Source organism: Balearica regulorum, chromosome 32 (genome assembly GCF_011004875.1).
Source record: "Balearica regulorum gibbericeps isolate bBalReg1 chromosome 32, bBalReg1.pri, whole genome shotgun sequence".
Taxonomy (NCBI): domain Eukaryota; kingdom Metazoa; phylum Chordata; class Aves; order Gruiformes; family Gruidae; genus Balearica; species Balearica regulorum.
Window position 1 is genome coordinate 350,472 of NC_046215.1, and position 13,396 is coordinate 363,867.

Consider the following 13,396-nt stretch of genomic DNA (forward strand, 5'->3'; position numbering starts at 1 on the left):
CCCCCGGGTGACCTTCCTCACGTGACTGGCCCTCTTCACGTGACTGACCCCCCGCACGTGACCGCAGCGGAGGGATTGGAGGGGCTCTCCCATTGGGCGGGGGCGGGGCTTGTCGAGGGGCGGGGCGTGACCGGCAGCGGCCCCACGTGACCCGGCGCGGAGCAAGGCGGGAAAAAAGGGGCGGGGCCAGAGCGGCAGTGGGGGGGCGTGTGGTGAGTGGGGGGGAGAGATGGGGGGAATGGGGGGGAATGGGGGGGTATGGGGGGTATGGGGGGGTATGGGGGGAGAGGGGGGGAGATCTGGGGGTATGGGGGGGTATGGGGGGAGATCTGGGGGGAATGGGGGAGAGATGGGGGGGAATGGGGGGTATGGGGGGGTATGGGGGGGTATGGGGGGGAATGGGGGGAGAGGGGAGGAGATCTGGGGGTATGGGGGGGTATGGGGGGAGATCTGGGGGGGAATGGGGGGGAATGGGGGGAGATCTGGGGGGTATGGGGGGGAATGGGGGGAATGGGGGGTAGGGGGGGTATGGGGGGTATGGGGGGGTATGGGGGGGTATGGGGGGGAGATCTGGGGGTATGGGGGGGTATGGAGGGAGATGGAGGGAATGGGGGAGAGATGGGGGGTATGGGGGGTATGGGGGGGAATGGGGGGAGAGATGGGGGGAATGGGGGGGTATGGGGGGAGATGGGGGGGAATGGGGGGGAGAGATGGGGGAGAGGGGGGGAATGGGGGAGATGGGGGGGTATGGGGGGGGGAATGGGGGGAGATCTGGGGGAATGGGGGGAATGGGGGAGAGATCGGGGGGGAGGGGGGAATGGGGGGAGAGATCGGGGGGGAGATGGGGGGCACAGATCGGGGGGCACAGATCGGGGGGTATGGGGGGTTGGACGGGGGGGCACAGATCTGGGGGGGATTGGAGTGAAATTTGGGGGGGGCAACGGGGGGGCACAGGTGGGGGGTGAGGGAGGGGGGCTGGGGGCTGACAGGGGACATTGGGGGGTACCAGGGGGGACACTGGGGGGTACCAGGGGGGACGGGGGGGGGGGCAGTGGGTCCCGTGTGCCCCCCCCCAGCGCCGCCCCGTCCCGGGGGGTCACCCCGCTGTGCCGCTGCCCTTAGGGGACGCTGGTGGCGGGGGGGTCCCGATGGAGCCCGCGCCCCCCCCCCGGCTGCAGCGGGGGCAGCTGCAGTGCAAGAACCTGCACGAGTTCCTGCGGGGGCTGAGCCCCCCCGTCCTCGATCGCCTCTACGGGCACCCCGCCACCTGCCTGGCCGTCTTCCGGTGAGCCCCCCGGCCCTGACCCCCCCCCGGGCACCCCGATATCCCCCCGGGGCACCCTGACTCCCCCGGGGCACCCTGACCCCCCCTGGGCACCCCGATATCCCCCCGGGGCACCCCAACATCCCCCAGGGCACCCTGACCCCCCCGGGGCACCCCGATATCCCCCCGGGGCACCCCAACATCCCCCAGGGCACCCTGACCCCCCCTGGGGCACCCCGATATCCCCCCGGGCCACCCTGACCCCCCCTGGGCACCCCAACATCTCCCAGGGCACCCTGACCCCCCCCGGGGCACCCTAACATCCCCCAGGGCACCCTGACCCCCCCTGGGGCACCCTGACCCCCCCTGGGCACCCCAACATCCCCCAGGGCACCCTGACCCCCCCAGGCACCCCAACATTCCCCTGGGCATCCTGCCCTCCTCCTAAGCCCCCCCATCACCCCCTCCCCGGACACCCCCATCCCTTTCTACACACCCTGCACCCCACTGGAACACCCCGATCTCTGGGGTGGGGGGGGGGCACCCATGGGTGGGGTTCCCCAGGCCCCCCCAGCCCCTTCAGGGACCCCCTAGAACCCCCCCAGATCTCCCCCCCAGATCCCCCCCCACCACCTCCTAGCCCCAGCCCGCCCCCGCTATGCGTACCCACCCATGGGTGCCCCCCCCCCCATGGGTACCCCCACAGCTCAGCCCCCCCCCCCCATGGGTGCCCCCCACCATGGGTACCCCCACAGCTCAAATCCCCCCCTCATGGGTGCCCCCCCCGCCCCCCATGGGTACCCCCACAGCTCAAACCCCCCCCATGGGTGCCCCCCCCCATGGGTGCCCCCCCATGGGTACCCCCACAGCTCAGCCCCCCCCCCCCATGGGTGCCCCCCACCATGGGTACCCCCACAGCTCAAATCCCCCCCTCATGGGTGCCCCCCCCGCCCCCCATGGGTACCCCCACAGCTCAAACCCCCCCCAGGGGTGCCCCCCCCATGGGTGCCCCCCCCATGGGTACCCCCACAGCTCAGCCCCCCCCCCCATGGGTGCCCCCCACCATGGGTACCCCCACAGCTCAAATCCCCCCCTCATGGGTGCCCCCCCCGCCCCCCATGGGTGCCCCCACAGCTCAAACCCCCCCCCCCATGGGTACCCCCCCCCCATGGGCACCCCCCCCGTGGGTACCCCCACAGCTCAGCCCCCCCTCCCCATGGGTCCCCCCCCCGTGGGTGCCCCCCCAGGGAGCTGCCCGGGCTGGCGCAGGCGGGGGTGATGCGGATGCTGTTCCTGGAGCAGCCCCTGCCCCAGGCCGCCGTCGCTCTCTGGGTCAAGAAGGAGCACAGCAAGTGGGTGGGGGGCCGGGGGGGGGCTCTGGGGGGGCCCTGAGGGTCTGGGGGGGGCCTAAGGGGGCTGGGGGGGGCTCTGGGGGGGCCCTGAGGGTCTGGGGGGGGCCTAAGGGTGCTGGGGGGGGGCTCTGGGGGGGCCCTGAGGGTCTGGGGGGGCCCAAGGGTGCTGGGGGGGGGCTCTGGGGAGGCCCTGAGGGTCCGGGGGGGGGCCTGGGGGGGGCCCTAAGGGTGCTGAGGGGATCCAGGGGGGGCTCTGGGGGGGGGGGGCCTAAGGGTGTTGGGGGGGCACTGAGGGACCCTGGGGGGGCTGGAGGTCCCTGGGGGGGCTCTGGGGGGGTCCCTGGGGGTGCAGAGAGATCCTGGGGGGGTCCCCAGGGATCCCAGTAACCATGGGAGGGGCCCCGAGGAGCCCGCCGGGTTTTGGGGGGCACCGGGTGGGGGGTGCTGGTGGGTGCTGGGGGGGTCCCAGGGGGGAGCACCCACACGGGGGGGGGGGCGCAGGGAGCAGGCGGAGAGCAGGGAGGTGCTGCTGGCGCTGCGGCTGTGGCACCCCCACACCCTGCCGGGGGGGCTGCCGGGGGTCGCCCTGCACCCCAACTTCCGCCAGAACCTGCGGGTCGCCCTGCTGGGGGGGTGAGTGAGGGGGGGGCGTGGGGGAAAATGGGGGTACGGGGTACGGGGGGGGACAGTGGGGGGTAACAGGGGGCTACATGGGGTACGGGGGGGGAATGGGGTGATATGGGGGGTCATGGGGGTGCGGGGGGGTAATTTGGGGTGATGTTGGGTATGGGGGGGTCACGGGGGTGGGATGGGGTGATATGGGGGGTCATGGGCACGGGGGGGTAATTTGGGGTGACAAGGGGTGCCGGGGGGGTACTCGGGGTCACAGTGGTGTCATGGCGGGGAGGAACTTGGGGTGCTGTGGGGGGGGGGGGGGAGCAGGGAACCCAGGATGGGCACGGGGGGGTGTCGGGGCAGGTTCTGAGATTTTGGGGGTGCCGGGGGGGGGGTTTGGGGGGGCCGCAGGGGCCAGGCGTGGTCGGACGACACGAGCCAGCTGGGGCCGGACAAGCACGCCCGCGACGTGCCGGCGCTGGACAGGTACGCCGAGGAGCGCTGGGAGGTGAGTGGGGGGGCCGGGGGGGTCCCCGATATCTGGGGGGGGGGCTCTGAGGACCCAGCTGGACCCCCCCCCCCTCCTGCCCCCCCGTTTTTAGGTGATTCTGCATTTCATGGTGGGGTCGCCCAGCGCCGCCGTCAGCCAGGATCTGGCCCAGCTTCTCGTCCAGGCTGGGCTCATGAAGAGGTTTGGGGGGTCCCGGGGGGATCTGGGGGGGTCCCAGGGGGATTTGGGGGGGTCCCGGGGGGAGCTGGGGGGTCCCGGGGGGAGCTGGGGGGGGTTCTTGGGGGATTTAGGGGGACCTAGAGGGATTTGGGGGGGGTATGGGGGGGTCCTTGGGGGATTTAGGGGGAGCTGGGAGGATATGGGGGGGTCCCAGGGGGGATTTGGGAGGACCTGGAGGGATTTGGGGGGGTCCCAGGGGGGTTTGGGGGGGTTCTGGGGGGGGGGGGGGGTCCTTGGGGGGATTTAGCAAATCCCTTTTGGGAGGGGTGGCTGCTTTTGGGGGCCCCTGCCATGGTTTGGGGGGGCCCCTGCCATGGTTTGGGGGGGCCTCCCCAAATTTTGGGGTGCCGCCCCAGTTTTGGGGGTGTCCCCCCCAGTTTTGGGGTGCACTGACGGGGGGGGGGTCCCCGCAGCGAGGGGGGGGAGGCACCATGCATCACGTCGGCCGGGTTCCAGTTCCTGCTGCTCGACACCCCCGCCCAGCTCTGGTACTTCGTGCTGCAGTACCTGCGGGGGGCAGAGGTAACGCGGGGGGGGACCCCAAAACCGGGGGGGACCCCAAAACCGGGAACCCCCCCCCCAATCTGTTCCCTAACGGGCCCCCCAGGCTCGCGGCATGGACCTGGTGGAGATCCTGTCCTTCCTCTTCCAGCTCAGCTTCTCCACCCTCGGCAAGGTGGGGGGCACCCCAAAATTTGGGGGGGGGGCACCCAAGGGGGGGGGTGGGAGCTGAGGGGGGGTTACTCAGATGGGGGGCACCCAGGTGTCTGGGGGGGGACCCTCACCCAGCCCCTGACCCCCCCGGATTGTGCTGCGGAGGGCTGGGGGGGGGTAACTGGGGGGGAATGGGGGGTAACTGGGGTTTACTGGGGGGGAATGGGGGGTAACTGGTGCCCCCCCAGGACTAGTCTGTGGAGGGTTGGGGTAACTGGGGGGGTTACTGGGGTAATGGGGGGGTTACTGGGGGGAGTAACTAGCTGGGGGGGTAACTGGGGGTAACTGGTGCCCCCCCCAGGATTACTCGGTGGAGGGCTGGGGTGACTGGGGGGTTACTGGGGGTAACTGGGGGTAACTGGTGCCCCCCCCAGGATTACTCGGTGGAGGGCTGGGGTGACTGGGGGGTAACTGGGGGTAACTGGTGCCCCCCCAGGATTACTCGGTGGAGGGCTGGGGTGACTGGGGGGTTACTGGGGGTAACTGGGGGTAACTGGTGCCCCCCCCAGGATTACTCGGTGGAGGGCATGAGCGAGTCCCTGCTGACCTTCCTGCAGCACCTGCGCGAGTTCGGGCTGGTCTTCCAGAGAAAGGTGCCACGGGGCGGGGGGACATTGGGGGGGGGACACATTGGGGGGCACACACACACTGGGGGGGGCACACACACACACTGGGGGGGCACACACACACACTGGGGGGGCACACACACACACGCACACATTGGGGGGGGCACATGGGACCCCCCAGGGGTTGGGGCTTGTCCCCCTCTCCATGGCCACGTCCTTGATGCCACCACGTCCCTCGTCCCCGTGTGCCCCCCCGTGTGTGTGTGCCCCCCCCGTGTGCCCCCCCGTGTGTGTGTGCCCCCCCCGTGTGTGTGTGCCCCCCCCGTGTGCCCCCCCCAGCGCAAGTCCCGCCGGTTCTACCCCACGCGCCTGGCCATCGCGCTGGCCTCGGGGACATCAGGGGCCCCCCCCGAGCCCGACGCTCACGGCTTCGTCCTGGTGGAGACCAACTACCGCATCTACGCCTACACAGGTGACCCCCCCGGGGGGGACACGGAGCCTGGGGGGGGGGACGTGGGGGGACACAGCACCCCGGGGGGGGGATGGACATGGGGGGACACAGCACCCCGGGGGGGGGATGGACACGGGGCGACACAGCACCCCGGGGGGGGGATGGACATGGGGGGACACAGCACCCCGGGGGGGGGATGGACATGGGGGGACACAGAGGACCTGGGGGGGGACACGGACAAACGCAGGACCCGGGGGGGGGGCACAGGACACCCGGGGGGGGGCACAGGACACCCGGGGGGGGGGGACACGATGCACACAGGGACAGCCAGGCCCTGGGGACCCCCCCCGTGCCCCCCCCCAGACTCGGAGCTGCAGGTCGCCCTCATCGCGCTCTTCTCGGAGCTGCTGTACCGCTTCCCCAACCTGGTGGTGGCCCAGGTGACCAGGGACAGCGTGCAGGCTGCCATCGCCAACGGCATCACCGCGCAGCAGGTGGGGGGGGCCGGGGGGGTCCCTGGGACATTGGGGGGTCCTGGGGGGGTCCCTGGGGACAGCAGGGGGTCCCTGGGGGGGTCCCTGGGACATCAGGGGGTCCTGGGGGGGTCCCTGGGGACAGCGGGGGGTTCCGGGGGGGCTGGGGGGGTCTGGGGGTGCCACGGGGATCCTGGGGGGGGGGGGGTCCCTGGTGGGATCCCTGGGACATCGGGGGGTCCTGGAGGGGTCCCTGGGGACAGCAGGGGGGGGCTGGGGGGGGTCCCTGGGGACATCAAAGTGTCCTGGGGGGGGGTCCCTGGGGTGCTGGGAGGTCTCTCAGGGAGGACCCGGGGGTGCCAAGGGGGTCCTGGAGGGGGGGGTCCCGTCCATGGGGACATCGGGGGGTCCTGGGGGGTCTGGGGGTGCCAGGGGGGTCCTGGGTGGGGTCCTGGGGGGTCCCTGGAGACACTGGGGGGTCCTGGGGGGTGCCAGAAGATCCCTGGGGTGCTAGGGGGTGCTGGGGGGTCCCTCAGGGGGGACCCTGGGGGTGCTGGGGACATCAGGGGGTCCTGGGGAAAGCAGGGGGGGTCCCGGGGGTGCTGAGGGAGGGGGGACCTGGGGACAGTGGGGTGCCCCCCCCCCTCAACGTTCCCCCCCCCCAGATCATCCACTTCCTCCGCACCCGGGCGCACCCCGTCATGGCCAAGCAGGTGGGTGCCGCTCCGCGGGTGGGGGGTCCCCGACACCTGGGGTTGGGGGTGTCTGTGTCCCCCCTGTCGTGGGGGATTTGGGGGGGACACCCGGCTCCTCTCTGCCCCCCCCCCCAGATCCCGGTGCTGCCCCCCACCATCACCGACCAGATCCGCCTCTGGGAGCTGGAGCGGGACCGGCTGCGCTTCTCCGAGGGTGAGGGGGGGGGGACGACACCCCTCGGTGTCACCGGGGGCACCCCGACATCCCCAGGGAGGGGAAAGGGGGGGGGCATCCTTGGGGTGTCCCCAGGGCCTTTAGGGGTGTCCCTGGGGGGGGACATGGCAGCCCTGGCTTTGGGGGGGGGACGACACACCTAAGGGGAGGTGGCAGCACAGGGGGTCCCCGATGTCCCCGGGGGGGGTGGGGGTGACACGCCTGGGGGGGTCCCTGAGGGATGGTGACACCCCAAGAGACCCCCCCCGATGTGGCGGCTGCTGTCGGGCGGATGGTGGGTCCCCGGGGTGCAGGGGGTGTCCCTGGGGGGGTGCAGGGTGCCGTTCCTGGGGTGCAGGGGGTGTCCCTGGGGGGGGTGCAGGGGGTGTCCCTGGCGGGGGGGGTGCAGGGGGTGTCCCTGGGGGGGTGCAGGGTGCCATTCCTGGGGTGCAGGGGGTGTCCCTGGGGGGGTGCAGGGGGTGTCCCTGGGGGGGTGCAGGGTGCCGTTCCTGGGGTGCAGGGGGTGTCCCTGGCGGGGGGGGGGTGCAGGGGGTGTCCCTGGGGGGGTGCAGGGTGCCGTTCCTGGGGTGCAGGGGGTGTCCCCACCCCGCTGACCCCCCCTCGCCCCCCCCAGGGGTGCTGTACAACCAGTTCCTGTCGCAGGTGGATTTCGAGGTGCTGCGGGACCACGCGCGGGCGCTGGGGGTGCTGGTTTTCGAGAACCCCGGGCGGCGGCTGATGGTGGTGACCCCCGGGGGGCACCCCGACGTCAAACGCTTCTGGAAGAGGCAGAAACACAACGCGTAACGCCGGGGGGGCCCCCGCGCCCCCACACCCTTCCCCGGGCGGCAGCGGGAACTCGGGGTGTCCCGGCTGCGGGGTGATGGAGCACCCCTCTTCTCCCTGGGGGCACACCCCCCCCCGATCCCTCGGGGTCCCGACACCCCGGTTCCATGCACCCCAATTCCTCAGGGTACAGGCACCCCCGTTCTGAGCACCCCAATCCTTTGGGGGTCCAGCACCCCAATCCTGGGCACCCCAATTCCTCATGGCTGGGGCACCCTGCGTTCAGGGCTACCCCAATCCCAGGCACCCCAATATTTTGGGGCTTGAGCACCCCAATCCTTTTGGGGCCTGGGGCACCCCAATCTCAGGCACCCTGATCCCTTGGGGGTCCAGCACCCCAATCCTGGGCACCCCAGTTCCTCATGGTTGGGGTACCCTGGGTTCAGGGCTACCCCAATCCCAGGCACCCCAATATTTTGGGGCTTGAGCACCCCAGTCCCTTGGGGGGGGGGAAGAGGAGCAGAAAAGTGATATTTGAGGTAAAAAAGGGGGATTTAGAGAAAAAGGGGGGAGTGTCCTAAAACTGAAGGGTTCGGGGGGGGGGGGGGAATAGGGAGTTGGAGCAAAAAAAAAAAAAAGTGGGGTTTAAAAGGGGGTGAGCAAAGAGCATTTTTTGGATAGAAAAAGGGGGGTCTGAGGGGAAAAATGATTTTTTTATTTTTTGGGGAGAAAATGGGGGGCTTGGAGGAAGAAAGGGTTTGTTTGGTAGAAAGCAGGGAGGGGTCTGAGGGGAAAAACAGGGAGATTGAGCAAAAAAGTGATGATTTGTTTCAAAACCAGTGAGGTTTGCAGTGGGTTTTGGGGGAAAAAAAAAAGGTGGGTTTGAGGAAAAAAAGAGGAGAGTGAGGAAAAAAGGGGATTTGCTAAAAAATTGGGGGTTCCTGAGGAGGAAAAAAATGTTTGTTGTGGGGTTTTGGGTTGTGTTGGGGCTTTTTCCAAGAGAAAAAATGTATCCTGTGGGAAAAAGTTTTGTTGGTTTTTTTAAATGAGTGATGTTTTCTGATAATTTTTTTTTTTTTTTGGTAATAAAATCAGTATTTTGAGGAAAAAGCAGTCAGTTTTGACAACAAGTTGGGGTTTTCTGAGGGGAAATTAAAAAAAAAGACAAAAAGGCTCTTTAGAAGGAATAAAATGGGGAATTATTGGGGGGACACACACACACACCCCCTGGGGGTGCTAAGGGGAAAATAAGAATTTTGGGGGGAAAACCCCAGTTTTATGAGGGCAGAGTTAGGGAAAGGGTGGATTTCTGGGGGGGAAAAAACAGCTTTTGAGAGAAAATAGTGATATTTCCTGCAGAGACTTGAGCGGGGGGGGGGGAATACTTACTTTTTTTGAGGACAAACCAGGAAATTTGGGGAAAATGATGGGTTTTAGGGGAAAAATAAAAGCAGGGCTGGGTGTCGCAGCCACATAAGTGGGGAGTTTGGGTTGGAGACGGAACCCGGGTGGGTTTTTGGGGAGAAAAAGCGGAGTTTTGCGTTGGTTTCGAAGGAAAAAGTGCGTTCCCAGGCACGTTCCTGGGGGGTTTGGGGCGATTTAAGGGTAAATGGGGATTGTGGAGGGGGCGGGGCCACTGGGGGACCCGCCTCCGAGGGGGCGTGGCCAAGGGGGGAGGGCGGGGCCGGGCGCGGGCGGGTTTTCAATCAGGTCCGACCCTGCCCGCACGCACCTGCGCGGGGAGGCGCCGCGGGTTTCAATCAGGTCCGACCGCACCCCCTTGGCCCCGCCTCCCTTTGGCCCCGCCCACCAGGGCAGCACCGCGGCCCGAGCGCGACGGCACCTATAGGCGCCTATAGGCGACGTATGTGCGTCTGCGCGTGCACAGGCAGCGGGGCCACGGGCACGGCAAACACCCCCACACCCCCCCACACCCCACCCGGGGTCCCGGTCCCGACCTCCTCCCCAGTTCCCCCGGGAAGGGGCCGGTGGATCCCTCGGGCGGATCCCAGCGGGACCCTTGGGAGGGGAGGGGAGGGGAGGGAGGGGCCTTTTTGGGGCAATAAACCCCCGATTCGGGGAGGTTTGAGGGAAAAGAAGGCTGGAGCTCGCGCGGCCGCGGGATCCCCGCCCCCTTGGGCCGAGGTTTCAATCAGGTCCGACACCACGCGGACCCTCGCGCTGCGACCCCCGTGGGGTTCTCAATCAGGTCCGACCCTGTGTCCGTTCCCCCCCCCCCCCGCCCTCAGGCCCCTCCCGTGACCCCCCGCACCCCGGGTGGGTCCTTCCCCCCCGCCGGGGGTCTGTGCCCCCCCCCCCGCTCCCCACCACCCCCCCCGCTCCTCCCGGGGCTCCCCACAGCCCCCCCCATGCCCCCCCCAAAGGATCCCACCCCCCAATCCATTCCTTGCCCCCCCCAAGGATCCCCCCCACCCCTCGACCCGCTCTGTGCCCCCCCAACTCCAACCCCCACCTCAGGGACACGCACCCCAATCTCTAAACCCACCCCCCAGATCCCCCCACACCTTGGTATCGGGGGGGGGGGGGGGGCTGCCCACAGCCCACCCCCCCACACACACACACTCCAGCACCCTTGGGTGCGGCCCCCGTGGGTGGCAGGGTGGGAGGGGGGGGGTCTGGGTGCTGCAGGGGGGGGCCAGGCCCAGTGAATCAGCGGCGCCTGGGGGCCTGGACGCCTGGATCCTGCCCGGCTGCTGCCAGACACCGTGCAGGCAGCGGGCAGGCAGCGGGCAGGCAGCGGGCAGGCAGCGGCGGCAGCACCCACCCAGGTAGGGACCCCCCCCCTGGACCAGTGTAGTGGGGGGATGCTGAGACCAGTTCAGGAGGGATGCTGGGACCAGTTAGAGCCACGGGTGGGTGCTGGGACCGGTTCCAGGCTGGGATCGAGCGCTGGCACCAGTTTAGGATGGATACTGGGGCCAGTTCGGGCTGGTGCTGGGTGCTGGGACCGATCCAGAGTGGGTACTGGGAGGGCTCCGGGGTGGGTACTGGGACCAGTAAAAGGTGGATGCTGGGAGGAGTTCAACGGGGAGATGATGGGACCAGTTGAGGCCAAGAGTGGGCACTGGGACCAGTTCAGGAGAGAGATGGGGACCAGTTGAGGCCAAGAGTGGGCACTGGGACCAGTTCAGGAGGAACACAGGGACCAGTTCAGGCAGGGGAGATGCTGGGACCAGTTCAGAGTGGATGCTGGTACCAGTTTAGGATGGACACTGGGACCAGAGCAGACACTGGGAGGGCTCCAGGATGGGTGGATGCTGGAACCAGTCCAGAGAGGAGACTGGGACCAGCACAGGGGGGTCACTGGGCCCAGTGGGTGCTGGGGGGGCCGGTAACGGGGTGTCTGGTTGCAGGGACCCCTCGGCGCTGGGGGGGGCCATGGGGCAGAGGCAGGCGGCTGCGGCCCCCGGCGGGGACGGGGACAAGGGTACGGGGGGACTGGGGGCACTGGGGGGGACTGGGAATGACTGGGGAGGATGGGGGGGGCTGGGAGGGATGTGGAGAGTGATGGGACTGGGAGGGACTGGGGGAACTGGGGGGGACGGGGCCAGGGATGGGGGGGGACAGGGATATGGAGGGACTGGGGGGGGGCTGGGATGGGCGGGACAGAGACTGGGAGGGACTGGGATGGGCTGGGGGGGACTGGGGAGCCCAGGGACGCGGAGAGGTGGGGGGACAATGGGGACCACGGGGCGGGGAACGGGGACTTGGGGGGGTCAGGACACCCGACGGCCGGTGTGTGTCCCCTCACCCCAACATCTCCTCCCCCCCCATGTCCCCGTGGGCGCAGGGGGACCCTCCCCGGGGGGGGGGCAGGACCCGTCCCCCCTGGAGCGGGGGCTCCACGCCGTGGTGGGCACCTTCTACCGCTACGCCCGGGCCGGGGGCGGGGGGCAGGAGCCCAGCCTGGACCCCCCCGGCTTCCAGCGCCTGCTGCGCCACGAGCTGAGCCACCAGCTCACCGTGAGTGTCCCCGGGGGGGCCACGCGTGCCCAGCCCCACGTGTCCCCACACCCCCTAATGCTGCCCCCACCCCCCCAATGTGTCCCCACACCCCCAACCCCCATCTCGCTGCCAGGCCGTGGGGCACGGCCACGATGTCCCCACACCCCCCACGTCCCCACGCCCCCCACACCCCCCACGTCCCCACGACGTCCCTCCGCGCGTCCCCACGTCCACAGCCCCACGTCCCCCCTGCCCACCCACGAGCGGTGCCCCCACCTCCCCACCCACCCCCACGTCCCCTCCCGTCCCTGTGTCCCGTCCCGTCCCCCCCCCCAACCTCGGCCGCCCCCCACATCCCCCCCGCAGGACACGGGGCAGCCCCAGGCCGTGGCCGCCATCTTCGCGCTGCTGGACGCCGACGGGGACCGACGCGTCGCCTTCGCCGAGTACTGGCAGCTGGTGGCCTGGCTCTGCCACGTCCTGCGGCACCGGCACTATGGAGCCGCGCCGCCCCCGCCGCCCCCCAACCTCTGCGGGGACCCCGAGGGTGACGACGGACCCCAACCGGCCCCCGACGCCGCCCCGCTGTCCCCAGCCCACGGGGACGGTCACCAGTGACACCCCCCGCCCAGGGCGCGTGGGGAGAGGGACGGGGACGTCCCCAGGGTGAGCGGCCCCTGGGTTGGTGGGTGCCCCGATTCCTGAGGGTTTGGCCCCAAAATCGCCCCTGGCAGCGGGGATCCCCCCCCCCCCCCCCAGCCCCACGTTTGCTGGAGATGGGGTGAATCGGGCCCCACGGGGACGGCCCCGGCCCTGGGGTGCTGGTGGGGGGGGGGAGAAATGTCTTCAAAAACACGTGAAAACGTCAAATTTACTGGAATAACAATAAAAAAGACCGAAAAAGGGAACGTTGAGGTGGGGAATGCGCAAAGGTGGGGGGGGGCAGCAAAGGCGGGTGCTGCCCCATAGAGACCCACTGCCCCATAGGGACCCCCCCAACATACGGGGACCCCCCTGCCCCATAGAGACCCCTCCTGCCCCATAGAGACCCCCCCACCCCATAGGGACCCTCCCCTGCCCCATAGGGACCCCTGCCCCATAGAGACCCCTCCTGCCCCATAGAGACCCCCCCACCCCATAGGGACCCCCCCCGCCCCACAGGGACCCCCCCAACATACGGGCACCCCCCCTGCCCCATAGGGTCCTCTCCTGCCCCATAGCTCCCCCCCCCACCGCTGCCCCCCGGGTCAGGGCACGGCGCTGCCCTGGCCACGCCCCCACCAGGCCACGCCCCCACCAGGCCACGCCTCCTTTTTCGGGCCACGCCCCCAGCTCAGACCACGCCCCATCTCCCTGTCCTGGCCCCGCCCCTTTGCTCAGACCACGCCCCCAGCCCCGCCCCCTCCCAGAGCCCCGGGGGGGGAATTGGGGGGACACAGGGGGGGCTCGGGGGGGCCCTGGGGACACGGTGAGCTGCGCCCCCCCCGTGTGTCCCCCCATCCTCCCCCTGCCCCCCCCCGTCCCCTCTGTCGTCCCCCCCCGGGACGGGGTCACGGTCCCCAAGGGCACT

At 69.7% G+C, this 13,396-nt stretch overlaps 3 protein-coding genes across 3 annotated transcripts in view; 2 read left to right on the top strand and 1 right to left on the bottom strand.

The window, feature by feature from the left end:
* The window catches only part of LOC104631832 (uncharacterized), a 244,583-nt gene that overhangs the window by 196,829 nt on the left and 34,358 nt on the right, over positions 1 to 13,396 (bottom strand). The window lies entirely within an intron of this gene.
* On the top strand, positions 160 to 8,952 carry GTF2H4 (general transcription factor IIH subunit 4). Its single transcript, XM_075738366.1, has 14 exons — positions 160 to 212; positions 1,123 to 1,285; positions 2,512 to 2,616; positions 3,118 to 3,249; positions 3,643 to 3,739; positions 3,834 to 3,922; positions 4,375 to 4,483; positions 4,569 to 4,637; positions 5,185 to 5,268; positions 5,581 to 5,713; positions 6,056 to 6,186; positions 6,831 to 6,878; positions 6,996 to 7,074; positions 7,709 to 8,952. Exons 2-14 carry the CDS (start codon positions 1,149 to 1,151, stop codon positions 7,879 to 7,881), a joined length of 1,386 nt encoding a protein of 461 aa, XP_075594481.1. The 5' UTR covers positions 160 to 212; positions 1,123 to 1,148; the 3' UTR covers positions 7,882 to 8,952.
* LOC142598944 (protein S100-A13-like) lies at positions 10,457 to 12,537 on the top strand. The gene is made up of 4 exons (XM_075738451.1): positions 10,457 to 10,649; positions 11,235 to 11,308; positions 11,672 to 11,844; positions 12,193 to 12,537. The coding sequence occupies exons 2-4, from the start codon at positions 11,260 to 11,262 to the stop codon at positions 12,442 to 12,444; spliced, it is 474 nt and encodes a 157-aa protein (XP_075594566.1). The 5' UTR covers positions 10,457 to 10,649; positions 11,235 to 11,259; the 3' UTR covers positions 12,445 to 12,537.

What these genes read in the sequence shown, in the direction of transcription:
- GTF2H4 (XM_075738366.1), top strand. Translation starts at nt 1,149, where the DNA reads ATGGAGCCCGCGCCCCCCCCCCGGCTGCAGCGGGGGCAGCTGCAGTGC. An exon ending in ACGCCGAGGAGCGCTGGGAG is followed by an intron (nt 3,740 to 3,833) that starts GTGAGTGGGGGG and finishes CCCCGTTTTTAG; the next exon opens with GTGATTCTGCATTTCATGGT. An exon ending in CCGGCTGCGCTTCTCCGAGG is followed by an intron (nt 7,075 to 7,708) that starts GTGAGGGGGGGG and finishes CGCCCCCCCCAG; the next exon opens with GGGTGCTGTACAACCAGTTC.
- LOC142598944 (XM_075738451.1), top strand. Translation starts at nt 11,260, where the DNA reads ATGGGGCAGAGGCAGGCGGCTGCGGCCCCCGGCGGGGACGGGGACAAG. An exon ending in CGGCGGGGACGGGGACAAGG is followed by an intron (nt 11,309 to 11,671) that starts GTACGGGGGGAC and finishes CCGTGGGCGCAG; the next exon opens with GGGGACCCTCCCCGGGGGGG. An exon ending in AGCTGAGCCACCAGCTCACC is followed by an intron (nt 11,845 to 12,192) that starts GTGAGTGTCCCC and finishes TCCCCCCCGCAG; the next exon opens with GACACGGGGCAGCCCCAGGC.